Source organism: Musa acuminata, chromosome BXJ1-2, assembly GCF_036884655.1.
Source record: "Musa acuminata AAA Group cultivar baxijiao chromosome BXJ1-2, Cavendish_Baxijiao_AAA, whole genome shotgun sequence".
NCBI classification, from domain to species: domain Eukaryota; kingdom Viridiplantae; phylum Streptophyta; class Magnoliopsida; order Zingiberales; family Musaceae; genus Musa; species Musa acuminata.
The window spans coordinates 25,101,663-25,124,499 of NC_088328.1; the positions used below are offsets into that span (position 1 = coordinate 25,101,663).

The 22,837-nt window shown below is 38.4% G+C and overlaps 4 protein-coding genes across 4 annotated transcripts; 3 read left to right on the top strand and 1 right to left on the bottom strand.

The window, feature by feature from the left end:
• The first annotated feature begins 7,626 nt into the window (after window positions 1–7,626).
• Window positions 7,627–10,376, top strand: LOC135611854 (wall-associated receptor kinase 1-like). Its single transcript, XM_065107505.1, has 3 exons — window positions 7,627–8,682; window positions 9,203–9,697; window positions 10,246–10,376. Exons 1-3 carry the CDS (start codon window positions 7,785–7,787, stop codon window positions 10,374–10,376), a joined length of 1,524 nt encoding a protein of 507 aa, XP_064963577.1. The 5' UTR covers window positions 7,627–7,784.
• A 102-nt stretch (window positions 10,377–10,478) lies between these two features.
• On the top strand, window positions 10,479–11,711 carry LOC135604266 (wall-associated receptor kinase-like 1). The gene has a single exon (XM_065094358.1). The coding sequence runs from the start codon at window positions 10,557–10,559 to the stop codon at window positions 11,409–11,411; it is 855 nt and encodes a 284-aa protein (XP_064950430.1). The 5' UTR covers window positions 10,479–10,556; the 3' UTR covers window positions 11,412–11,711.
• Window positions 11,712–12,917: 1,206 nt separating this feature from the next.
• Window positions 12,918–14,337, bottom strand: LOC135611865 (kinase-interacting family protein-like). The gene is made up of 3 exons (XM_065107514.1): window positions 14,331–14,337; window positions 13,844–14,106; window positions 12,918–13,801 (listed from the first exon to the last, which is right to left on the bottom strand). The coding sequence occupies exons 1-3, from the start codon at window positions 14,335–14,337 to the stop codon at window positions 13,088–13,090; spliced, it is 984 nt and encodes a 327-aa protein (XP_064963586.1). The 3' UTR covers window positions 12,918–13,087.
• Window positions 14,338–15,133: 796 nt separating this feature from the next.
• LOC135611873 (uncharacterized) lies at window positions 15,134–15,769 on the top strand. Its single transcript, XM_065107524.1, has one exon. It carries the CDS (start codon window positions 15,134–15,136, stop codon window positions 15,767–15,769), a length of 636 nt encoding a protein of 211 aa, XP_064963596.1.
• The last annotated feature ends 7,068 nt before the right edge of the window (window positions 15,770–22,837 follow it).

Sequence of the window (22,837 nt, forward strand, 5' to 3'; positions counted from 1 at the left end):
GGAAGCTTTAGACGACTATCACTGTAGGCTAATAAGAGAAAATATGAAAAGTATATGTTAACCTTAAAGTCTACATTTAACTTCAAAGATAAAACATTACTTCGCAAGCCATAATAACTTCAATAAGTCGAAATAGATAATCTACAATTCTAGTCAAGTCTGTTCCGTAGTGTAGTTCTAATTATTACTCTGAAACAAATACTCGGAAGACAACATTTATATTTTTATTCCCCTTCTTTCCCAATTAATCTTTGAAGTGTTGGTTAGATATTACTTAAACAAGAAGGGTGGGGTCTTCAGAAAAAAAATATTTTAAAATTCTAATTTTACTTATGTGGTTTTATTATTTTACTCTAATATTGATTTAAATTGTTTTCCTAAATTATCTAAGGCGTTGTGCTTGCAAATTATTAATCTAAATATCGGTATGTTCTATTTATTTTAAGGCTCAAGTCAAGTTTTTAAGTCAAAATGCATGTTTTTGCCTCCTATTTGAAATTTCCACGAGCACAAGGATTTTTTTTTCTAGGGAGGACAGATAACACAAGTTAGCATCACAACACATTCTACCATAGGACTTAGTGTAAAGACTTGGAAGTCAAGGTCCATTGTCGTTTTGGAGATGTGATAGTCATGGCATTAATCTTTCTCCTGTTTGAACTGGCATGTCAGATAAAATTAAGAAATCAATTATAATATTTGCAGGAATGGAGACTTTTCAATTATTTTTTATCCTTATATATATTACCACCATATGCAAACTCTAAATAGGGGATGTAAGAAATTTTGATGAAGCTAACTTGTGTTTCCAAATTGTTATAATAGAAACACAATAAAATTATGCGGAAACGAAATAGCGTACCTCCAGCCATTGTCGCCAAGAATTTCTGCAGAGGTTTCTTCTTGAACTTTGGTTCTTCTCGGCTCAGAACTCTCGCTTTAGATGGTGTAGGAAAGCCTTTGGTTTCAAAGATTTCAAAGAGATGATTGAGCCAAGGGACCAAAATCCTCATGTATATATAGATGTTCTCCCATCAAGAACATTTATCATCACCAACTCATAACGTTCAAGAATTAATTCAAATTTATAACGTTTGGACCATAATGAAGAACTTAATGATATTAAATATTTAATTTAATAATAACGGTTTCATGCATAAAGAATAAGAAACTGAAATCATTTAAACCATAATAAATAAAGAAATTCATGATAATGAATTATGAATCTTAATAAGAACGGTTACGTTATTATTAAATAAGATATTTAATAATAACCGTTACATTCTCCCACTTGGTCCATACGTTTATCTTAATAATTTGAATTAATCTTTCTCGAACAACTTTCTTAAGAAATAAATACATGAATCATAGCGATAAGTCCTCTAAGAACGAGTATTATCATCCATGTATCACGATGTATTTAGTTTCTTAATCTTAATGTGGTAATATTACTTTATGAATAAACCTTATGTTTATTCTTGGTCCAACAACAATATATTTTCTCAAAATAATGTGCACATAAATGAGAAAATTTCACAATATATAAGAGTTTCAATATCATTACAAAGTGGAACTAAGTCCCATTTTCTTTACATGATCCTTGAATTTTAGAGGTGGCATGCCTTTAGTCAAAGGATCAGCAATCATCAATTCAGTGCTAATGTGCTCAATGACCACTTTCTTTTCTTTTACACGTTCTCTTATGGCTAAATACTTAATGTCGATGTGTTTACTTCGACTTCGACTTTTATTGTTTTTAGCCATAAAGACAGCAGCTGAATTGTCACAGAAAATTCTTAATGGCCTAGAAATAGAATCCATGATTCTAAGCCCAGAAATGAAACTCTTAAGCCATATACCATGTGAAGTAGCCTCAAAGCAGGAGACAAACTCAGCTTCCATGGTAGAAGTAGCAGTCAAGGTCTGCTTAGCGCTTCTCCAAGAAATAGCTCCACCGACCATCATAAAAATATATCCTGATGTTGATTTACGAGAATCAACACAACCGGCGAAGTCTGAATCTGAGTAACCAATCACATCCAGATTGTTTGTATGTCTATACATAAGCATGTAATCTTTGGTTCCTTGTAGATACCTCATCACTTTCTTTGCAGCTCTCCAGTGGTCCATACCTGGATTACTCTGATATCGACGTAGCATCCCCACAATAAATGCAATATCAGGTCTAGTACAGACCTGAGCATACATAAGGCTTCCTACGACAGAAGCATATGGGATGTTTTTCATTGATTCCCTTTCAAAATTGTTCTTTGGGCATTGGTTCAAATTGAACCTATCACCTTTCACAATGGGTGCAACACTTGGTGAACAATCCTTCATCCGAAATCTTTCTAAAAGTTTATCAATATAGGTTTCTTGTGATAGACCTAAAATACCTCGAGGTCTATCTCTATGGATCTTAATGCCAATGACATAAGATGCTTCACCCATATCCTTCATGTCAAAATTTTTAGAAAGGAATTGTTTTACCTCATGCAGCAATCCCTTATCGTTGGTTGCAAGCAAAATATCATCTACGTATAAAACAAGGAAACATATTTTACTCCCACTAACCTTCTGGTATATGCATTGATCCATGGGATTTTCAACAAATCCGAATGAAGAAATCACTTCATGAAATTTAAAATACCATTGGCGGGAGGCTTGTTTTAAACCGTATATAGACTTCCTAAGCTTGCAAACCAAGTGTTCACCAACACTAGAGGAGAAACCTTCAGGTTGTTTCATATAAACCTCTTCCTCTAGATCTCCATTAAGAAATGCTGTTTTCACATCCATTTGTTGCAACTCAAGATCAAAATGAGCAACTAATGCTAAAATAATACGCAGAGAATCTTTCTTAGATACAGGAGAAAATGTCTCCGTATAATCGATTCCCTCTTTTTGAGTAAATCCCTTTGCAACAAGTCTTGCCTTGTATCTCTCAATGTTGCCTAACGAATCTTTCTTAGTTTTAAAGACTCATTTGCAACCAATGGCCTTTGCTTCATTAGGAAACTCTACAAGATCCCAGACTCCATTGCTCATCATGGAATTCATCTCTTCTTTCATGGCATCATGCCATAAATTTGATTCTTTGCAACTCATGGCTTGTGAAAATGTTTCAGGATCATTTTTGGCTCCAATATTATAATCAGATTCTTGTAGATATATAACATAATCACTAGGAATTGCTGATCTTTTATTTCTAGTAGATCTTCTTAATGTTGTACCAATGGTTCCTTGTGGAACTTGTGGTTCAACTAGTTGTTCAGGAGCTTGTTGTAATTCCTGAACTGCTTGATCTATTAGAATACTATCAACAACTTGTGGAATTTCAATGATTGGTTGTTCAGCACTAGTTTGTACTTGAGGAGTGCTATGAACTATAACCAATCTATCATTTGATGTGGAAGGTTGAGATTCTATATGATCATGTGCGGAAACTATGTTCCTGAAATGATTGCTCCCACTAATCACATCATCCTCAAGAAATTTAGCGTTTCTTGATTCCACAATCCTAGTTGTGTGAGATGGACAATAGAACCTGTAACCTTTGGACTTTTCGGCATATCCAATGAAATACCCACTAACAGTCCTCGGGTCCAGTTTCTTCTCTTGTGGATTATATATCCTGACTTCAGACGGACATCCCCAAATGCGCATATGTCGCAAACTCGGTTTCCAACCTTTCCATAGTTCAAATGGTGTCTTTTGGACAGCCTTGGTTGGAACTCGGTTTAATATATACACAGCCGTTTTTAATGCTTCAGTCCACAAGAACTTAGGAAGATTGGAGTTGCTAAGCATACTTCGCACCATGTCCAATAATGTTCGGTTTCTTCTTTCTGCAACACCATTCTGGTCTGGAGAACCAGGCATAGTGTATTGGGCAATAATCCCATGTTCTTGAAGAAACTTAGCAAAAGGACCAGGTGCTTGTCCATTTTCAGTATATCTACCATAATATTCTCCACCCCTATCTGATCTTACAATTTTAATTTGCTTACCACATTGGTTCTCAACTTCAGCCTTAAAGACTTTGAAGGCATCCAATGCTTCATTTTTATTATGAAGCAAATATATATACATATATCGTGAGTAATCATCTATAAAGGAGATGAAGTATTTCTGACCATGTATGTCCATGTCTGGACAACATATATCAGTATGAATTATTTCTAATGAGTCTGAACTCCTATTAGCACCCCTTTTGGACTTATTGGTCTGTTTTCCTTTAATACAGTCCACACAAGTCTTAAAATTAGTAAAATCAAGAGTACTAAGTACTCCATCTTTAACTAATCTTTTAATTCTCTCTATGGAGATATGTTCTAATCTCCGATGCCATAATATAGAGGAGTCCTCATTAATATTACACCTCTTAATACCAGCGTAAACATGCATTGAACTTTGAGTATTATCATTTTGTAATAAAATACGGTAAAGACCATCAGACAAAATACCATTCCCAACACAATCAGATTTATGTAATAAATGAAATGATGTGTCTTTAAAATTAAAGGAATACCCAAATGATACGAGTCTGGAAACAGAAATTAAGTTTCGTGAGAAACTTGGTACATAAAAGGTTCTTTCCAATTTTAAAATAAAACCACTACTTAAAGTTAAAATGCATGTTCCAATTGCTTCCACATGTGAGCCCATCTTATTTCCTGATAAGATGCTTTGCTCACTTCCCACTGGCTTCCTTAGGTTTTGCATACCCTGCAAAGAGTTTGCAATATGGATTGTTGATCCAGAGTCAATCCACCAGGTGTTAATATTAACATTGACCATATTAGATTCATAACATACATATGAGGTTGGTTTACCTTTCTTTTCAAGCCATTGTTGGAATTTCGTACATTCCTTCTTCATGTGTCCCTTTCTTTTACAAAAGAAACACCTTGCTTCTTTCTTGATATCAGCTTGGGGTGGTATTTTACCTTTTCCCTGCTGATAAGCCCTTTGATTGGCTTGATGTTTGTCAGTTTTGTTCTTCCCTCGAGTGGTTACCATCAATGTACTCTCACCCAATTCCATTACTAGCCTCTCTTCTTCTTGAACACACATGGTCATTAATTCATTGATTGACCATTTATCCTTATGTGTATTATATGAAATTTTAAAAGGGCTATAATGAGGTGGAAGGGTGTTCAGAATATAGTGCACCAGGAAGGATTCTGACATATTAACCTCAAGTTTCTTAAGTTGAGCCGCAATATCTCGCATTTGCATTATGTGCTCACGCACACCCTTTATGTTGGTGAGTCTAAGGGATGAAAATTTCATAATAAGGGTACTTGCTAGTGCCTTATCCGAAGTGACGAATTGTTCATCAATAGCTTTTAGCAAGTCTCGGACATTTTCATGCTGGTCAACAGAACCACGTATGCCAGCAATTATCTTAGTTTTGATAAACATCACGCTGAGCCGATTGGATCACTCCCATCGCTCATATAACGCGATCTCAGTTGGAGTGCTGGTATTAGTGACTATAGGTGGTTCGTCTTTCCTGATAGCATAATCGATATCCATCCACCCTAAATGGAGGAGAACCGTCTCCTTCCATATCTTATAGTTATTACCACTAAGTTCGGGAATATCACATCGAATATCAGAGAAATTAACAGTTTGAGAAACTGCATAAAATCAAACATGCTTATGTCAGAATTTGAAGCTTAATAGACTAAATTACATGTTTTACCAATGTGAAACATGCCAAAAATATGAATCTCATGACATAAAATTTGCCTGTGGGCTAAATTCTTAATTCAAATAGATTCATATGGTCTTTATGATAAAACTATCAAATTATATTTCAATTCATAATCCCTGTGGGTAAATTATGAAAATAATCTGATATTTTATCCTGATTAATTATATTAAATATAATAAAAGATCATGTGGGATAATAATTATTATATAAAATATAATCAATCACAATATGATGTCTAATTACTTATGTGATCCTTATTTTAACTTTATATATAATTTTAATTAATTAAGGATGCTGTGGCTAATTCTTAATTAATTAAGATTATATGGATCACTAGACATTTTAAACATAAAAAATTTGCTCATAAACATAATTTAATATAACTAAATATGCATACATAATATGAGCATTTTATCGACTAAAAATGTTGAAAATGATATTTCCTCATGATTTTCAACAAAATATATCAACAAGTTTCCAAGAAAAAACTAAAATCTATATTTTAGTTTAATAAGAACGGTTACGTTATTATTAAATAAGATATTTAATAATAACCGTTACAGGGGATGGTTGTGAAGCAGGTGTGATGACAACTTAAATGATCCTCACCCTGTCATCATGAAATCATGCTCCATTCTCGTTCCACTCATTTATTCGCATTCCATTGTAAGTGCTGTTGCACGTTGTTCCTAATTCTGTTCTCTTTTCCTGGAATTCACAAATGCCTGTTGGTTGTGAATCCGAAGGCAAACTTGAAACCGAGTAAAGAACCGATTGTTCTTTTGAAAGATCATAGGAGGCAGCAATTGGATGTCATCAGCCATCTTATCAGGTGAGAAACGCAGTGTGAATGGTTTAATTTCCCGGTGGGTTTATCTCAATCTATCCCAATCAAGCTACTGGCGTCGATGATGGGTTGTATTGACTTTATCGTTGAAAGATTCGCAAGCGATTCATCAAACTTCAGTTGTCTCAATCACGTAATGTAAAACGTGAGGCCATATGGCCACGACAATGCCGGTTTTACAACAATACTTAAGCCGAGCCACCAACGAAGGAAGACTGGCTTCTCATTGAACGAAATTTATGGCTTATAAGGGTGTTGTTGACTTTATGAGTCCAGTACGATCTCAGGTCGATACCCGGAAGCCTTCCAAAGTCAGTTGTTTATGCGTGATTAACAATTCCATAATGGTCATAATATAGACGAGTAAATTACGCAACACTTAATCAGTATAGCTGTTCAGCAACCATACATGTAATTCCAAGTAGATATATTTGCATGCAGTCGCGGGTTGTTCATATTATTTTCTTTTTCACCGTAGCATCGAGATCGACCCGGATATTGTTTTTGTACGATGGACAATGGAATTAGATTTCGCGAGCCTTTGGAAGTGGGAATGATTCCGACCAACGTAGTCATTTGGAGAAAAAAAGATGCATTGCATCATAATTGGTGGCCGAAGGAACAGCTCTGACGAGTTCAAAGACGTAGCAGTACACACTAAATGTATAGTCAACTTTGTTGATTGTCATCACATCTCCATCTGCAAGCGATGTTAGTTATAACTCCAGCAATTGTTTCGAGCACATCATCTATATCAACGACCTAACTCCCTATCGCAGGTGTCCTTCAAGATAGAGCAACAACCAGAGACGCGAAGGTCAGTGGAATTTGCTCTCCCATTACTCCGGTCTTCTTCACAAGCTTGACATTTAATTTCTTTGTTGCGCTTCTTGGTTTTCCTTAGTAACATCGATGCAAAACGGATGTGTATGATCAAATGAAGTCTCTTCTTATGCTAGGGATCCTCCATATCTTGGGCTATAGCTAGAAATATGCAGACAACCTCAGTAGTATCATGCTTGGGAATTTTGCTACTGTTAATTATCAGACATAGCTTCTCCTGTGGCTGGGTTTATGGTGTTACCGTAGAGTGTTTTATGTATTGTCCATGTCGCCGATTCAAGTTATTCTCTGACCTGCAGGAATCCCGCTTTATCGAACAGGACTGAGGTAGCTGGAAGAGGGAAAGGTTAGTCTGAGAGAGAGAGAGAAGGGATGGTGTGGGTGGAGCTGTTGCTGTTGCTGCTGAAATTGAGTTCAGTGGGTTCAACAAATGTAGAAAGCGCATCAACAAAGGAAACTTTCACTTTACCTTCCAATTGCACAAAAAGATGTGGTAATATCAGCTTCGAGTACCCTTTCGGGATAGACAAAGGTTGTTATCGTCAGGGCTTTAATCTTACTTGCAAGAAAGATACCGACCAACCTCCAAGGCTCTTCTTGGGTGATGGAAAACTCGAGGTCACTAGAATCGATTTGGATACTAGGAAAGTGCACGTCAAAACACCCAATGTCACCATTGGCGCGGATGTGAAGTTCATTAACGTTCCATTGGTTGATCTTCACAATTGGCCTTACTCTTTAACATCAGCTGAATTGATGCTACGTAACACCTATCTTATTACTACATATAATGGATTGCATGTCTCTGGTTGCAGCGCCATCGCCACTCTAGTGGATCCCATCACTAATGAAACTTTTGATACTTGCGCAACTATATGCACACCCAATGGTAACAGGTACTGCACAATTGATCTCATGAGTTGGAACAGGACTTCCCTGGGGATTCAATTAACTCGACTCGACCAGAACGAATTTCTTGTTAACAGCTCCAGCATCAAAGTCTTTCTTTATGATGCAAACAAGTATTCTAAAGATGATCTCAAAGAAGTGACGAACAGAGAAAGCACAGAAGTGGAGGCCGCCCTATCATGGTACATCAAAGACGATCCTACTTGTGAAGAGGCTGAGAAGAATATGAAATCTTACGCTTGCATCAGTTCCAATAGTGACTGCAACGACATCTTTAATTATAACGAAAAGAATCTTGGGTACTCGTGTCGATGTTCTTTTAATTATCAAGGCAATCCATACCTACCCGATGGCTGTCAAGGTAATATTCCTCCTAATCTCCCCTTGAGTGAATTTGATTAGGTAAGCATGGCCTGCCACAAGTGATGGATAATATTATAGTCATGCTAATTTTGTTTTTGTAGGTTAAAACATTTTGAAATGATCATGCTTCTCCGTTATGATTGATTAATGGTAATTTATATCAGTCAAACAGAAAAGCGTCTAATCCATGTGATTGCTCGAATCCCATGCTCATGAGATAATTAAATGGTATAACATACATACCTAGTCATTTGCCTTATCCGTCTCCACTTCCCGAACCACAGGAACACAAGAAAATGGTCTGGTTGTCATGGCTACAATATTGCATCTTCGAGTTCTCATGATCCCTACTCAACTCGTTTTCAATACTTGTCTTACAATTCTGCATATTTAAACATATGGCCCCCCTTCACGTCGGTAGATGCTGACTTTTAAGCTATAAAACAATTGTAGATTCCGTTTTGACCAATCCAAGAAAGAAAAACTTCTGCTGCTGATCAGTTGGTTCATATCAACAGAAACATCTTCGACTCTTGTTCCGGTGAAAGGCTGTCTAACGGAATGTGGGGGTGTTAACGTCTCTTTTCCATTCGGACTGAATCAGGGCTGTTACAGAAGCCAGTCATTTGCTCTAACATGCAACAAGACGTCCAATCCTCCCACTCTCCTCTTCCAGGACAATTACATAGTGCGCAATATATCGTTGGAAGGACACTTGGAACTCATGGCGCCAAACAGAGAACCATACAGTTACAGTTTCTTTTACCGCTCCTACCTTCAAGTTCCGTATGAAACTCGAACTTTCACTCAAATTGAGCAGTTGTTTACCTTTAGTTGGGTAATTGAGTCCCAGAGTTGTGAGAGTGCCAGAATGAACATTTCCACCTTCGCATGTGTCGACGAACACAGCACATGTCTGAATACCAAAAGTTCTACCAAAGATCGTTTGGGATATCGCTGCAAATGCTCTGAAGGTTATCAAGGAAATCCATACCTTAGCAATGGGTGTCAAGGTACTCTCTCTCTCTGTCTCTGTATATATGTGGGTGACAATTTGGTTTCCATTTTTAACATCCTAATGCATGGTATTATTTTCTAATTAACGTTATTTCTGTATATGATAAAAAAAAATTTAGGAGTGCTTTTTCACATAGAAGAACAAGGAGTGTAAACTTGCGGGTTCTGGAAGGTAAAATTGACCTTAAAATCTTGAGTAGCTGTATTAATTCACACAATCTTACATGTATTGATGCTAGTTTTTTAATATAGCTGAAGGTACGGATATATACACTGTTGGAGAAAGTATTCAGGGAATTATGCAAATAAAACCTATCAGTGTACTTATAAGAAAAGAAAAACGTTTGGAAGGCCAACTTAATACGAGGCGAATGTGTTATGCTTTTCAACATTTTGAGAAGTTGTTCTATTGTATGCTTATGTATATATATATATATATATATATATATATATATATATATATATATATATATATATATATTTATTGCATTTTGGGTTCCAAGTTAAAGTGAGATGTAACTATTAATTCTTTATGGTTTGTTAGATATTGACGAGTGCACATTTCCTGACAAATATGCTTGCGATGGGATATGTAGAAATATGATCGGCAGCTATAACTGCATCCAAAAACGGTCTGTTTTATTAGGTAAGTCCTCTAAACTGTGGCTAATATAAATCAAACTATATAAAGAAAGAACCAAGCTTCGGTGTGAGAATAAAAAGGAAAGGCTTGTGAAGCTAAAACTTGATTGGCATTGCGCAGGTGTCATCATCGGTGTAAGTACCGGCGTCGGCTTATTGGTCTTGAGTATAAGTTTTGTCATCCTCAGAAGGAAATGGAAGAGAAGAAAGCAAATGAAACTAAGAGAAAAATACTTTCATCAAAATCATGGTTTACTACTACAGCAACTCATCACTTCCGACGAAGACAATGCTGAGAGAACAAAGATAATTTCTTTGAAAGAAATAGAAAAAGCAACTAACAATTTTGATGAAACTCGAGTGCTTGGCCATGGAGGACATGGAACAGTTTATAAAGGGATTCTATCAGATCAACGCGTAGTCGCTATAAAAAAGTCCAAAATAGTCAAGAAGAGTGAGATAGATCAATTTATAAATGAGGTTGCAATTCTTTCTCAAATTAATCATAGAAACATCGTCAGGCTTTTTGGATGTTGTTTAGAAACAGAAGTCCCCTTGTTAGTCTATGAATTCATCTCCAACGGGACCCTTGCAGACCACCTCCATGTTTCAGATGGTAATTCTACATTATCATGGGAAGCTCGTTTGAGGATCGCTACAGAAACTGCCGGCGCTCTTGCCTATCTGCACTCGGCTGCTTCAATATCAATTTTACATAGAGATGTTAAGTCATCAAATATTCTTTTGGATGATCATTTCATGGCAAAAGTATCGGATTTTGGAGCCTCAAGATTTATCCCGCTTGATGAAACTCATATAATTACTGTTATCCAAGGCACCTTTGGATACTTGGATCCAGAATATTACCAGACTAGTCAATTGACGGAGAAAAGTGATGTTTATAGCTTTGGGGTTATTCTTCTGGAGCTTCTGACAGGAAAGAAACCTGTTTTCTCCATTGAGCATGAGAATAGGCAAAACCTATCTATGTTTTTTCTTCAAGCAATGAGAGAGAAGCATTCTTTTGATCTCGTGGAAGAACATATCATGAAAGAAGGAACTAAATAAGAGCTTCTCGAGATTATTCAACTGATAGAAATGTGTTTGAAGTTGAATGGGATTGAAAGGCCAACGATGAAAGAAGTGGAGTATAAATTACAAAGCTTAAGAAGGATCGGAAAGAAAAAACGATATCCTATTCCAGAAGGTATGGAAGAAACCGAGTATCTGCTAAGTGATTCATCTTGTACCTTTTCTGATTCAGTTGACCAAACAGGGACATCTAGGAATTATAGCTTAGAAAAGGAATTCCTATGGTCATTATATAACCCACGATGAGCTCGTATTCCACTTAATTATTCATATTTATATCTCTATTTGGTGTGATGTTATATGTTAGATATATAATATTGAGCATGTTTTATAAAGTTCTCGTGTGAGTATTAATGTGTCTTGTATTGTCATTAGAAAGTTTATCTCATAAACGATTATACAACGTTATTCTTTGTATGCATCAAGTGTTTCATGTAGTCCTCGTGTGAATGTTGTTGTGTCTTGTATTATTACTAGAAAGTTATGTATAATATTAAGCATGTTTTATGAAGTTTTCGTGTGAGTATTATTGTGTCTTGTATTATCACTAGAAAGTTTGTCTCATAAACAGTTATACAACGTTATCCTTTGTATGCATCAAGTATTTCATGTAGTCTTCCTGTGAATATTGTTGTGTCTTATATTATCACTAGAAAGTTATGTATAAAATTGAACATGTTTTATAAAGTTCTCGTGTGAATATTAATGTCTTGTATTGTCACTCATAAACGGTTATACAATGTTATCCTCTATGTGCATCAAGTGTTTCATGTAGTCCTCATCTCATCTTAATATTATTGTGTCTTGTATTATTATCAAAAAATTTATATCCTATAAACGTTTATACAGCGTTATTCTTTGTATACATCTAAATGTTTTGTATAGTTCTCATATGAGTTGTCATGGTATTATCACTAGAAAGTTTGTATCCCATAAATGCTAATACAGTGCTATCCTTTGTATGCATCAGATCATATATAAGCATCTCCTTCGCTTAATGTCCTATATATAGATATCTACTTCGCTTAATGTCCTAGGTTAATTGTTTGAGTTTGCATCTACTTAGTTAAAAGATGGTTATAATATTGATAACAATATTTAATGAATAGCCTCGGCTATAAACCCTGTACTTAGTTAAAAGATGGTTATAATATTGGTAACAATATTTAATGAATAGTCTCGGCTATAAACCCTGTACTTAGTTAAAAGATGATTATAATATTGGTAACAATATTTAATGAATAGCCTCGGCTATAAACCCTGTACTTAGTTAAAAGATGGTTATAATATTGGTAACAATATTTAATGAATAGCCTCGGCTATAAACCCTGGTATCACTTCGAACTTGTAAATGTGGCGTGCAAATGCCATCGTAAATCATCATCATCGATGCACGCCTCATGTATACTAATTAGCGTGCTGAATACATAATTTCCCATGTCCATCACCCATGATTCGATCAGCCATCCCGCGAGACAATCATCAGATACAACTGCCATACTTATAGGTTTAGTCCAACCCATAATATCATAGTACAAGGTGACTACCACGGACTCTCTACAACCAACTCTGTGCTGTCCTTCACATAGCCATATTTTTGGACCGTAAATAAACAAAAACATACGAAGACGAAAAAAAGAAGGTGCATTTATCTATATGTAGAAACAATTCTTGGGCACCTTGGATTCCCTCACGTGCGGCGCACACGAGGCTGGGGCCCAGTCGAACCGCCGCACCCGCTCCCACCAGCTCCGGCCCGAACGGCGCCTGGCCCGCGCCGCCTCCGCCTCCTGCCTCAGCCGGCGGTTCTCCTCCCGGAGGCGGTCCACCTCCGCCCGCGCCTCCCCCTTCTCCTTCTCCCGCCTTGCCATGGCCTCGAAGCACTCCCGGTTGCGCCGCTCCAGGCCATATATTTGCGCCTGGAGGCCCTCGATCCTCCGGCCCAGCAGGCACACCCGGTGGTCCTCCCGCAGCTTCACCACTGCCCGCGCCAGCTCCCCCGCCCGCCGCCGCATGTACCCCAACTCCGCAGCCACTGTCCGCGCCTCCTCCTCCGCGGCCGCCGCCCGGAACGCTAGCCGAGCGTTCTCACCCAACAGCACCATCCGCTCTGCCTCGAGCACTTCAACCAAGCTCCCCTGCAGCTCGATCTTGCGCGCCGACTCCGCCAACCGTCGCTCCACCTCCGCCCCCTCCGCCTCCACACGGTCCCGCTCGACCGCTGCCAGCACCAGCTCCGCCATGATCATGTCTAGATCGGCGGCCGCGACGGCGGGGTTCGGACCTTGGAACTGCGGACGGGGCTGAGCGGGTAAGGTTTGGAAGGAGAGGGAGCTCTCGGCGTCGGAGCAAGTGGAGTCCGGGAGGTCGGTGTCTTCATCGGCGTCGGAGCAAGTGGAGTCCGGGAGGTCGGTGTCTTCATCGGCGTCGAGGTCGGAGGGGACGGAGGAGGTGCGACGGTGGTGGCGGTAGAGTAGAGACTGGGCGTAGCGGTCGGCCAGGTAGAGGTAGCGGTGGTGGAGGTCGTGGAGGAGGGCGATGAGTTGTGGCCGCTTCTGGTAGTAGTTCTCCGCCCGCTCCGCAAACGAGTCCGATTCCGGGTCGTCCGGTATATTCACTGCAAGTGATTGCACCCTCTGCTCTATATCTGCACTCGGTCGAACATATGCTACTTACAATTCCCACCACAAAGAATTTTGTGATTTTGTGAGATCAAAAAGAGACATTTTCCTTGTGGGCGTCGAAATAAGAGGTTATGAAGGAAAAATGAAGTATCTCCTCGTAATTCTTCGCACAATGCTTGCAGTATGTGCCATGGACAACACATGTTTTGAATTGGAACTAAACAGAGTATGGTGTGTTTTCAAAGAAGAATGAAATAGAAAAATAAGCTACAAGTCATCCTGCATCAAAAATATAAAAAGTTACTTTTAATCTAAGATGGTCATAATGGATGCTACACTTGTCATGGATTGCAATTTAACTTTATATACTTTTGCGGAAAAGAAGGCAGATGTTAGGGGTAACAAACACTACGATGTGTCGCAATAATGAGTGCTACACTGCTTCCCCCTTTAAATTGCACTACTTTTTGACAACAATGTCCCGATGAAATTTGACTCTTCATATACATTTAATTTAAATTTCGAATTCAAACCAAAAGGAGATGACTGCATCAATCCAAAGAAAACGTGGACAATTCGACCACTTTACTATGTCAGTCTAAAATGAGAATGATATGGGATACTATGACTTAGCTATTACACCAGCCCTGTTTGACTTCTACGGCTCCTCCATCGACGTGGCATCTTTGGTTCCTAAACAGATCTTGCAATTAGTTTTCCTTCTGTCCACCATCGACATTAGTAGTCTGATAGGACACTTTTTTGCCAACTGCCCTTTAAGTTGATAGTAAGCTCAACTGCCTTTCTGTCTTTAAGCTCAACTACCAGGAGTTCTTTTGTCCTAAATGGAACTCCTAATGGATCAGAAATTTTGTCCGGCAGATCATATATTCATGTAGTACTCGGCACTGCTTTTGTATCTATATCCGGTAATTGAAGAATCATTCTACTCTTTTAGACACTGTTTTTGTCTCTCATTTTCAAGACTACTCGAGTATTCCATCATGTAGTCCAATGTTTTTTCATATATATATCTAGGCCTTCCGTGGATCCATTCAAGGAAGGGAAACAGGGATGAACAGGTGTTATATGCATCCACTTTGGCTGCTCACGAGGAACCTCATTCACCAGAAGACATACAACAAAATTGTGCTGAATAAAGCTATTTCTGCAGACAGCGAACATCCTCTTAATGCATATACACCAGTCACCTCTCATGATAAACATATACATGTAGTTGTGGGATCCATTCCTGTTGCCACTGATAAACTCTTCAATGCTGTTTCATTTGACAACTCTACAGTGCTGATAGTGACCATGGACAAGAACCAGGGTTTCCAAGGTTTGATCATTAACAAACGGATAAGCTGGGATAATTTTAAAGAACTAGACAGTGATCTGGTTTCGCTAAAGCATTCTCCTCTCTACTATGGAGGTCCTGTCAGGTTTCAGACTTTACCTCTTGTCAGTTTGATTCGGAAAGCTAAAGAGGGTTATACAGAGATCGTGAAAGGTGTTTATTTTGGAAATCCAGTCGTAACACGTCAGGTGATTGAAGAAATTAAATTGAAAGAAGAATCTCCTGATGATTATTGGTTCTTCTTGGGTTTCTCAAGTTGGGGATATGACCAGCTTTTCCAAGAGATTACAGAAGGAGCATGGCGGCTGACTGGAGATCCTATTGAACATTTAGATTGGCCAGAGAACTAACAGATTCTCCATCTGCCTAGATCTTTTGACATAGATATTGGATCAATGATGCATTTGGTGGATGCTTCGTGAGGTAGGCAGTATGATGCAGTTTTGACAGCTCTGGTCACAGAAGTCGGAACTCAAATGAACGGCCTGAATGAGAATTTGTAATTGTACAATTTTGGATGTTGTAAGCGGAACAAACCGTTTCTTCTAGGTTTGACTTGTGAAATTTGTAGATCATAGCTATATTTGTTCAGAAAATTCATATTTATGGCTCCTTTTACATTATGATCATAACTATTCATGATTACAAAATCATCTTTTTAATTTCTAGAAGAGCATATTCTATACAACTAGTAATGATGTATTCTATGTCTCCCCTTCTTTTATTTTATTGAAAGCCGTTAAGTGGTGGTTAACTGCTTTTTTGGGCTTTTGATGCAAAGATGATGTGATTTTTCCCCCCCAATAGTTCCTTAGCTGCATTATTTTGGTTGCCAATACTCGTCTTCCATGCTTTCTGAGTTGTCATGGCAAAGCCCTTCTGTGATGCTCTGTAATCTGTCCGTCTTTGCTTTTTATTTGAAAACGAACTAGGTGAGTGACATAATACTTCTGTAGTTACTTTAGTTAGTTTGGCAAGTCCCATAGTCCCACATCGGGAAAATTAGACTTATTGTCTCGTCTTGGAACTATAAATAAGGGCCTGGGCTTTGAAGTCAGAGGTACCACAGGCAGCACAAGAGGCACCACAAGAAAACCTACTTACGATTTGAGTTTTTCTTGTTTAGTAAGTTGAAGGTATTTTATGGCCTAGGAACATCTTCCTAAGGCATTTGTAAGTGTCCCTCTTTTATAATAGTAATTTGCTCCTCTTTCTTCCGTGAATGTAGGTCAAAGTCAATTGATCGAACCACGTATATCTGGTGTTCTGGTGTTTTGTTTGTTCTTGTCGCTTTTATTCTTTCCGCTTTATTGTCTTTGTTGTGTTGCCAAAATTACCCTTTGGTAAATATCCTGGGGCTAGCTTTAACAAACTGGTATCAGAGCCTGGTTCTGGGATCTTTTGGCAACGATGACAATATCAAAGATCGTTGTCGAGAAATTCGACAGAAATGTCAACTTCGGCTTGTGGCAACTCAAGATGGAAACCATTCTGGTTCAAGACGGAGTTGATTTGGCACTTCAGGGTGCTGAGAACATTCCAGATGGTACGTCAAAGGAAGAACTTGCGGGTATGGATAAGAAGGCCCGATCCAGCATCATTCTAAATCTCTCTGATGAGGTTTTACAGGAGGTGGCTACAAAGACTACGGCTAAGAGCATGTGGGACAAGCTTAAAGCTTTGTACATGAAGAGGACAGTGGAGAATCGTCTCTACTTGAAGCAGAGTCTGTATATGCTTCGGATGATTGAAGGTACATCTATACTCTCGCATCTTGATAAGTTTGATTCTTTGGTTATGAATTTGGAGAATATAGATGCAAAAATTGATGATGAGGATAAGGCTTTGTTACTCTTGTGTTCTCTTCCCCAATCTTTTAAGCATTTCCATGATACTTTGATTTATGGAAAAGAAACAGTTTTGTATCAAGAAATTAAATCTGCATTGAAATCTAAGGAGCAGATAGACAGGAATATCACTGGGGAAAGTAGAGAGAATCAGGCTGAGGGTCTGGTTGTTAGGGGAAGAATGGATAAAAGAGAATTTGACAGTAGTAGATCTAAATCTAGATCTAAATCCAGACATAGAAATTTGGAATGCAGATATTGTCATAAAATGGGGCACATTAAATCTGATTGCTTTAAATTGAAAAATAAATTAAAGCAAAAGGAAAATTTTGTTGAGAAAACTATTGAATCTGCTGAAGTTAGTGTAGCAACTGATGAGATTGTTGGAAATATTTTTTCTGCTATTGATGACAGGACGAGGTCTAAAAATGAATGGATTTTAGATTCGGGTTGTTCTTATCACATGTGTCCCAATAGGGATTTGTTTTCCACATATGAATCTTATAATGGTGGAATTGTTTTGATGGGCAATAATGCCGCATGTGATGTTGTTGGTAGAGGAACAATCCGAATTAAAATGCATGATGGTATTGTGAGGACGCTCACTAATGTTAGACATGTTCCTGATTTGAAAAAGAATCTCATCTCTTTAGGCACCCTAGAGGCCCTTGGGTGTAAATACACAGCTGAAGGTAGAGTTATGAAAGTTTCTAGAAGTGCCCTTATTGTTATGAAAGCTTGTAGGTCTGGTAGCTTGTATATTCTGCAGGGAACTACTGTCACAGGTTCGGTTGCCGTTTCGTCATCATCATTGTCTGATTCTGACATCACCAAATTATGGCATATGCGTTTGAGTCATATGAGCGAAAAAGGTTTGAGCATATTGAGCAAAAGAGGTCTACTTTGCGGACAGAGTACTAGGCCACTGGACTTTTGTGAACACTGCATTTTTGGATAGCAGAAAAGAGTCAGCTTTACTTCTCCGGTAGTTCACAAAACAAAAGGTACTCTTGACTATATTCATTCAGATCTTTGGGGTCCAGCTCATGTTCAGTCTAAGGGTGGTGCCAGGTATATGTTGACTTTCATTGATGATTATTCCAAGAAAGTTTGGGTTTATTTTCTGAAGCATAAAAATGATGTTTTTCTAACATTTAAACAATGGAAGGCTTTGATTGAGAAGCAAACAGGTAAACAGATTAAGCGGCTTCGAACAGATAATGGCATGGAATTTTGTGAAGGTGATTTTGAAGAATTCTGCAAAAATGAAGGAATCGTTCGGCATCACACTGTTAGGATGACGCCTCAGCAAAATGGTGTAGCCGAACGTATGAACAGAACACTCTTGGAGAGAGCAAGGTGTATGATCTCAAATGCAGGGTTGACAATGGACTTTTGGGCAGAGGCGATTAATATGGCATGTTACGTTGTCAACCGCGCTCCTTCTGCAGCACTTAACTTTAAAACTCCAAAGGAAGTTTGGTCAGGTACTCCTGCTGATTATTCTGATTTTAAAATTTTTGGGTGTCCAGCATACATGCATGTAAATGAAGGAAAATTAGAGCCTCGGGCTAAAAAGTGCATTTTCCTTGGGTATGCTTCTGGGGTGAAAGGATACAGATTATGGTGTCCTGATCCCAAATCCCCAAAATTTGTAATCAGTAGATATGTTACTTTTGATGAATTATCTATGCTATCTTCTAAAGAGGAATCTACTAGTTGTACAAATGATAGTGTGCAGAAGCAGGTGGAGCTTGAGATTGGTAGTTCAGATTCTTTTAAGTCAAACTCTTCTACTCAAAGAATGCCAGTAGGTGGTCCCGAGTCTACTGACACAGATGATCCAGAGGAAGAGCAATATTCCATAGCCAAGGATAGACCACGGAGAGAAATTCGACCACCACAAAGATATGCAAATTTGGTTGCATATGCTTTATCTGTTGCAGAAGAGACAAGTGAAGTTGGTGAGCCTACTTCCTACTCAGATGCAGTTTCTTGTGATAATTCCGCTAAGTGGTCGATTGCAATGAATGAAGAAATTGAGTCTCTCCATCGGAATAGAACTTGGGATCTTGTGAAACCGCCTTCGGGTAAGAAAATTGTTGGATGCAAATGGGTCTTCAAAAGGAAGGAAGGTATTCCAGGGGTTGAAGATGCAAGGTACAAAGCACGATTGGTTGCAAAGGGCTATAGTCAGGTACATGGTGTTGATTTTAATGACGTATTTTCACCTGTTGTTAAACATAGCTCTATTCGTGTTTTGCTTGCTTTAGTTGCCATGTATGATTTGGAATTGGAGCAACTTGATGTTAAGACAGCTTTCTTACATAGTGAACTTGAAGAACAAATTTATATGGAGCAACCTCATGGATTTGAAGTTGATGGAAAGGAAGACCATGTTTGCTTATTAAAGAAATCCTTGTATGGATTGAAGCAGTCTCCAAGACAATGGTATAAGAGGTTTGATTCTTTTATGTTGGGTCATGGTTACACGAGGAGCATGTATGATAGTTGTGTTTACTTCCGGAAGTTAACTGATGGCTCTTTTGTGTATTTGTTGCTTTATGTTGATGATATGCTTATTGCAGCTAAGAATTTGTCAGAAATTCACACTTTGAAAATGCAGTTGAGTAGTGAATTTGAAATGAAAGATTTGGGAGCAGCTAAGAAAATTCTTGGCATGGAGATCAAAAGAGATCGAGGAGTTGGAAAATTATTTCTGACTCAGAAAAATTACCTCAAGAAAGTCTTGGAGAGGTTTGGCATGAAAAATGCTAAGCCAGTTAGTACTCCTCTTGCTAGCCATTTTCGGCTATCTGCTGCTCAGTCACCACAGTCAGTTGAAGAGAAAGAATATATGGTGAAAGTTCCATATTCTAGTGCCATCGGCAATATTATGTATGCAATGGTTTGTACTCGTCCAGATATTTCACAAGCAGTCAGTGTGGTTAGTAGATATATGTCTCGCCCAGGTAAAATACATTGGCAGGCTGTGAAGTGGATTCTCATATACTTGCAAGGGACTTCAGATGTTTGTTTGGAATTTGGGAAAAATTGTGACACTTTGGTTGGTTACGTCGACTCTGATTATGCTGCGGATCTTGATAAACGAAGATCTTTGACAGGCTATGTATTTTGCGTTGGCGGTTGTGCAGTTAGTTGGAAAGCTTCCTTACAACCTGTCGTAGCTTTATCTACTACAGAGGCAGAATATATGGCAGTGACAGAGGCGATCAAAAAAGTTTTATGGTTAAGAGGATTGTTCAGCGAATTATGTCTGCATCAAAGTGTTACTACAATTTACTGTGATGGTCAAAGTGCTATTCATTTGACTAAAGACCAGATGTATCATGAGAGGACAAAACACATCGATGTGAAGTTTCATTTTATTCGGGATATCATTGCTGAAGGAAAAGTCCTTGTTCAGAAAATTCATACGAAAGACAATCCAGCTGATATGTTTACGAAGCCTCTTCCGGTTTACAAGTTCAAGCAGTGCTTGAACTTGGTTGGAATTCATTATTGGTGATTGCCCGTTGGGGCTTTTGTGAAGAAGGTGGAGCAAGTTTTGTTGGGACATGCCAAGGTGGAGATTTGTTAGTTTGGCAAGTCCCATAGTCCCACATCGGGAAAATTAGACTTGTTGTCTCGTCTTGGAACTATAAATAAGGGTCTGGGCTTTGAAGTCAGAGGTACCACAGGCAGCACAAGAGGCACCACAAGAAAACCTGCTTACGGTTTAAGTTTTTCTTGTTTAGTAAGCTGAAGGTGTTTTATGGCCTAGGAACATCTTCCTAAGGCATTTGTAAGTGTCCCTCTTTTATAGTAGTAATTTGCTCCTCTTTCTTCCGTGGATGTAGGTCAAAGTCAATTGACCGAACCACGTATATCTGGTGTTCTGGTGTTTTGTTTGTTCTTGTCGCTTTTATTCTTTCTGCTTTATTGTCTTGGTTGTGTTGCCAAAATTACCCTTTGGTAAATATCCTGGGGCTAGCTCTAACAACTTTGACCTCTCCTGAAATCATCAAAATGCTTGGATATGTGTTTTTAATCTGGTCTATGTATTCGACTTTGAATACTGTCGGCGGTGGGAATCGACCTCTCCTGATGGGTTCTGTTGAGAAGGAAATATGTTACTGCTGCAGTTCAAGTGTCAAAGAGGATGAAGGACATGAAATGGATGAATGGGAGCAAAGGTGTGCTGCCTAATGCTGACATATACGTTTTGCTGATCCGAGGTTTGATTGAGAAAGGAGAGTTAGATGAGACGACGGGGATTTGTAAGGAGTGCATGACTAAGAAATTGGCACCACCATTCGAGGTTGTGAAAGGACTGATGCATGGTCCGTTGAAGGATTCAAGGGTTGATGAGGCAAAGAATGTTGCATCCAGGATGAGGATGGTAATCAAAGGTGATGCTGTGGATGCTTGGACGAAGCTTGATGGAGGGGTGCCCTCTCTCTATAGCGAAATGAGTTGAATTGTTTGGAGTTGTTCCAGATTTCAGCTAAGTTACCTAACATGATATATCAACTAGTTGGTTCTTAATTTACTGTCATGATAGGTTTCAACTTTGAAATGAACAATCAAAGGACTTGCACTTCATGAAGTTTACTTTGCAAGGAAAGAGGATATTGTAATATCTAAATAACTTTGATATCTTGTGGGCTGAAGTGGTTAGGACTTGATTCTTAGGACTTGCAGTTTTCTTCTAAAGATAATTGGTGTTGGAGATTACTTTTAACTGCTTTTGAAAAAATTGCATGATTGTTTCTTTATATTTATGGGTAATTAAAACTTTTTCGGATCCTTGGATTTTGGATTTGCTGATATCTTTGAAGCCTACCTTTTACAATGTTTTTGAGCTGCATAACCCTTATGTGGTGGTTTCAGATTTAATTCATAATGGCTGTTAGAATGTGCATAACCTGGATTTTCTGTTTGGAAGTGTCTTATCCAAGGTCATTTGTCAGTTGGATCTTGCCCTTGTACCACGTGATAATATTTGGCTTAAAAACATGATGAGGAAGGTTTTATTTCTTGCAAGTCAGCTTATCGGTATCTGCATTGTCAGATGGGTAATTTTGTATCAGGTGAGAATCAATGGCATAGGTTATGGAAGTTGTCGGTGTTGCCAAGGGTAAAGAGTATTTTGCTGGTAACTTTGCACCGTCGCCTCCCCACGAGTGATGGACATGTCCGGTTGGGTGTATATAATACTGTATTGTGTCCCTTTTATCGAATGGAACCTGAGTCAATTTATTTTTCTTTTCTTTTTTTTTGCATGTGATTTGTGGAATATGATAGAACAGAGATTTGATGTGCATTTCATTTCCTTCCAAACATGGCACGAGGGAGAGAAGGTTAACAGGGGATGCAAACGGGGGAAGTTCTAGGTTGTTATTTGGGTTTGTCATTGTCATTGCTTTATGGTGGTTGTGGTGGGTGAGAAATGATCATGTCTTTAGGTAAAAGTGTACTTCTGTGCATGATATTTTTCATAAGGTCATTGCATTAGTTGTGGCTTATGACATGGTCAAACAAGTTGATGGATGTAAGCGAGTGCTAGTC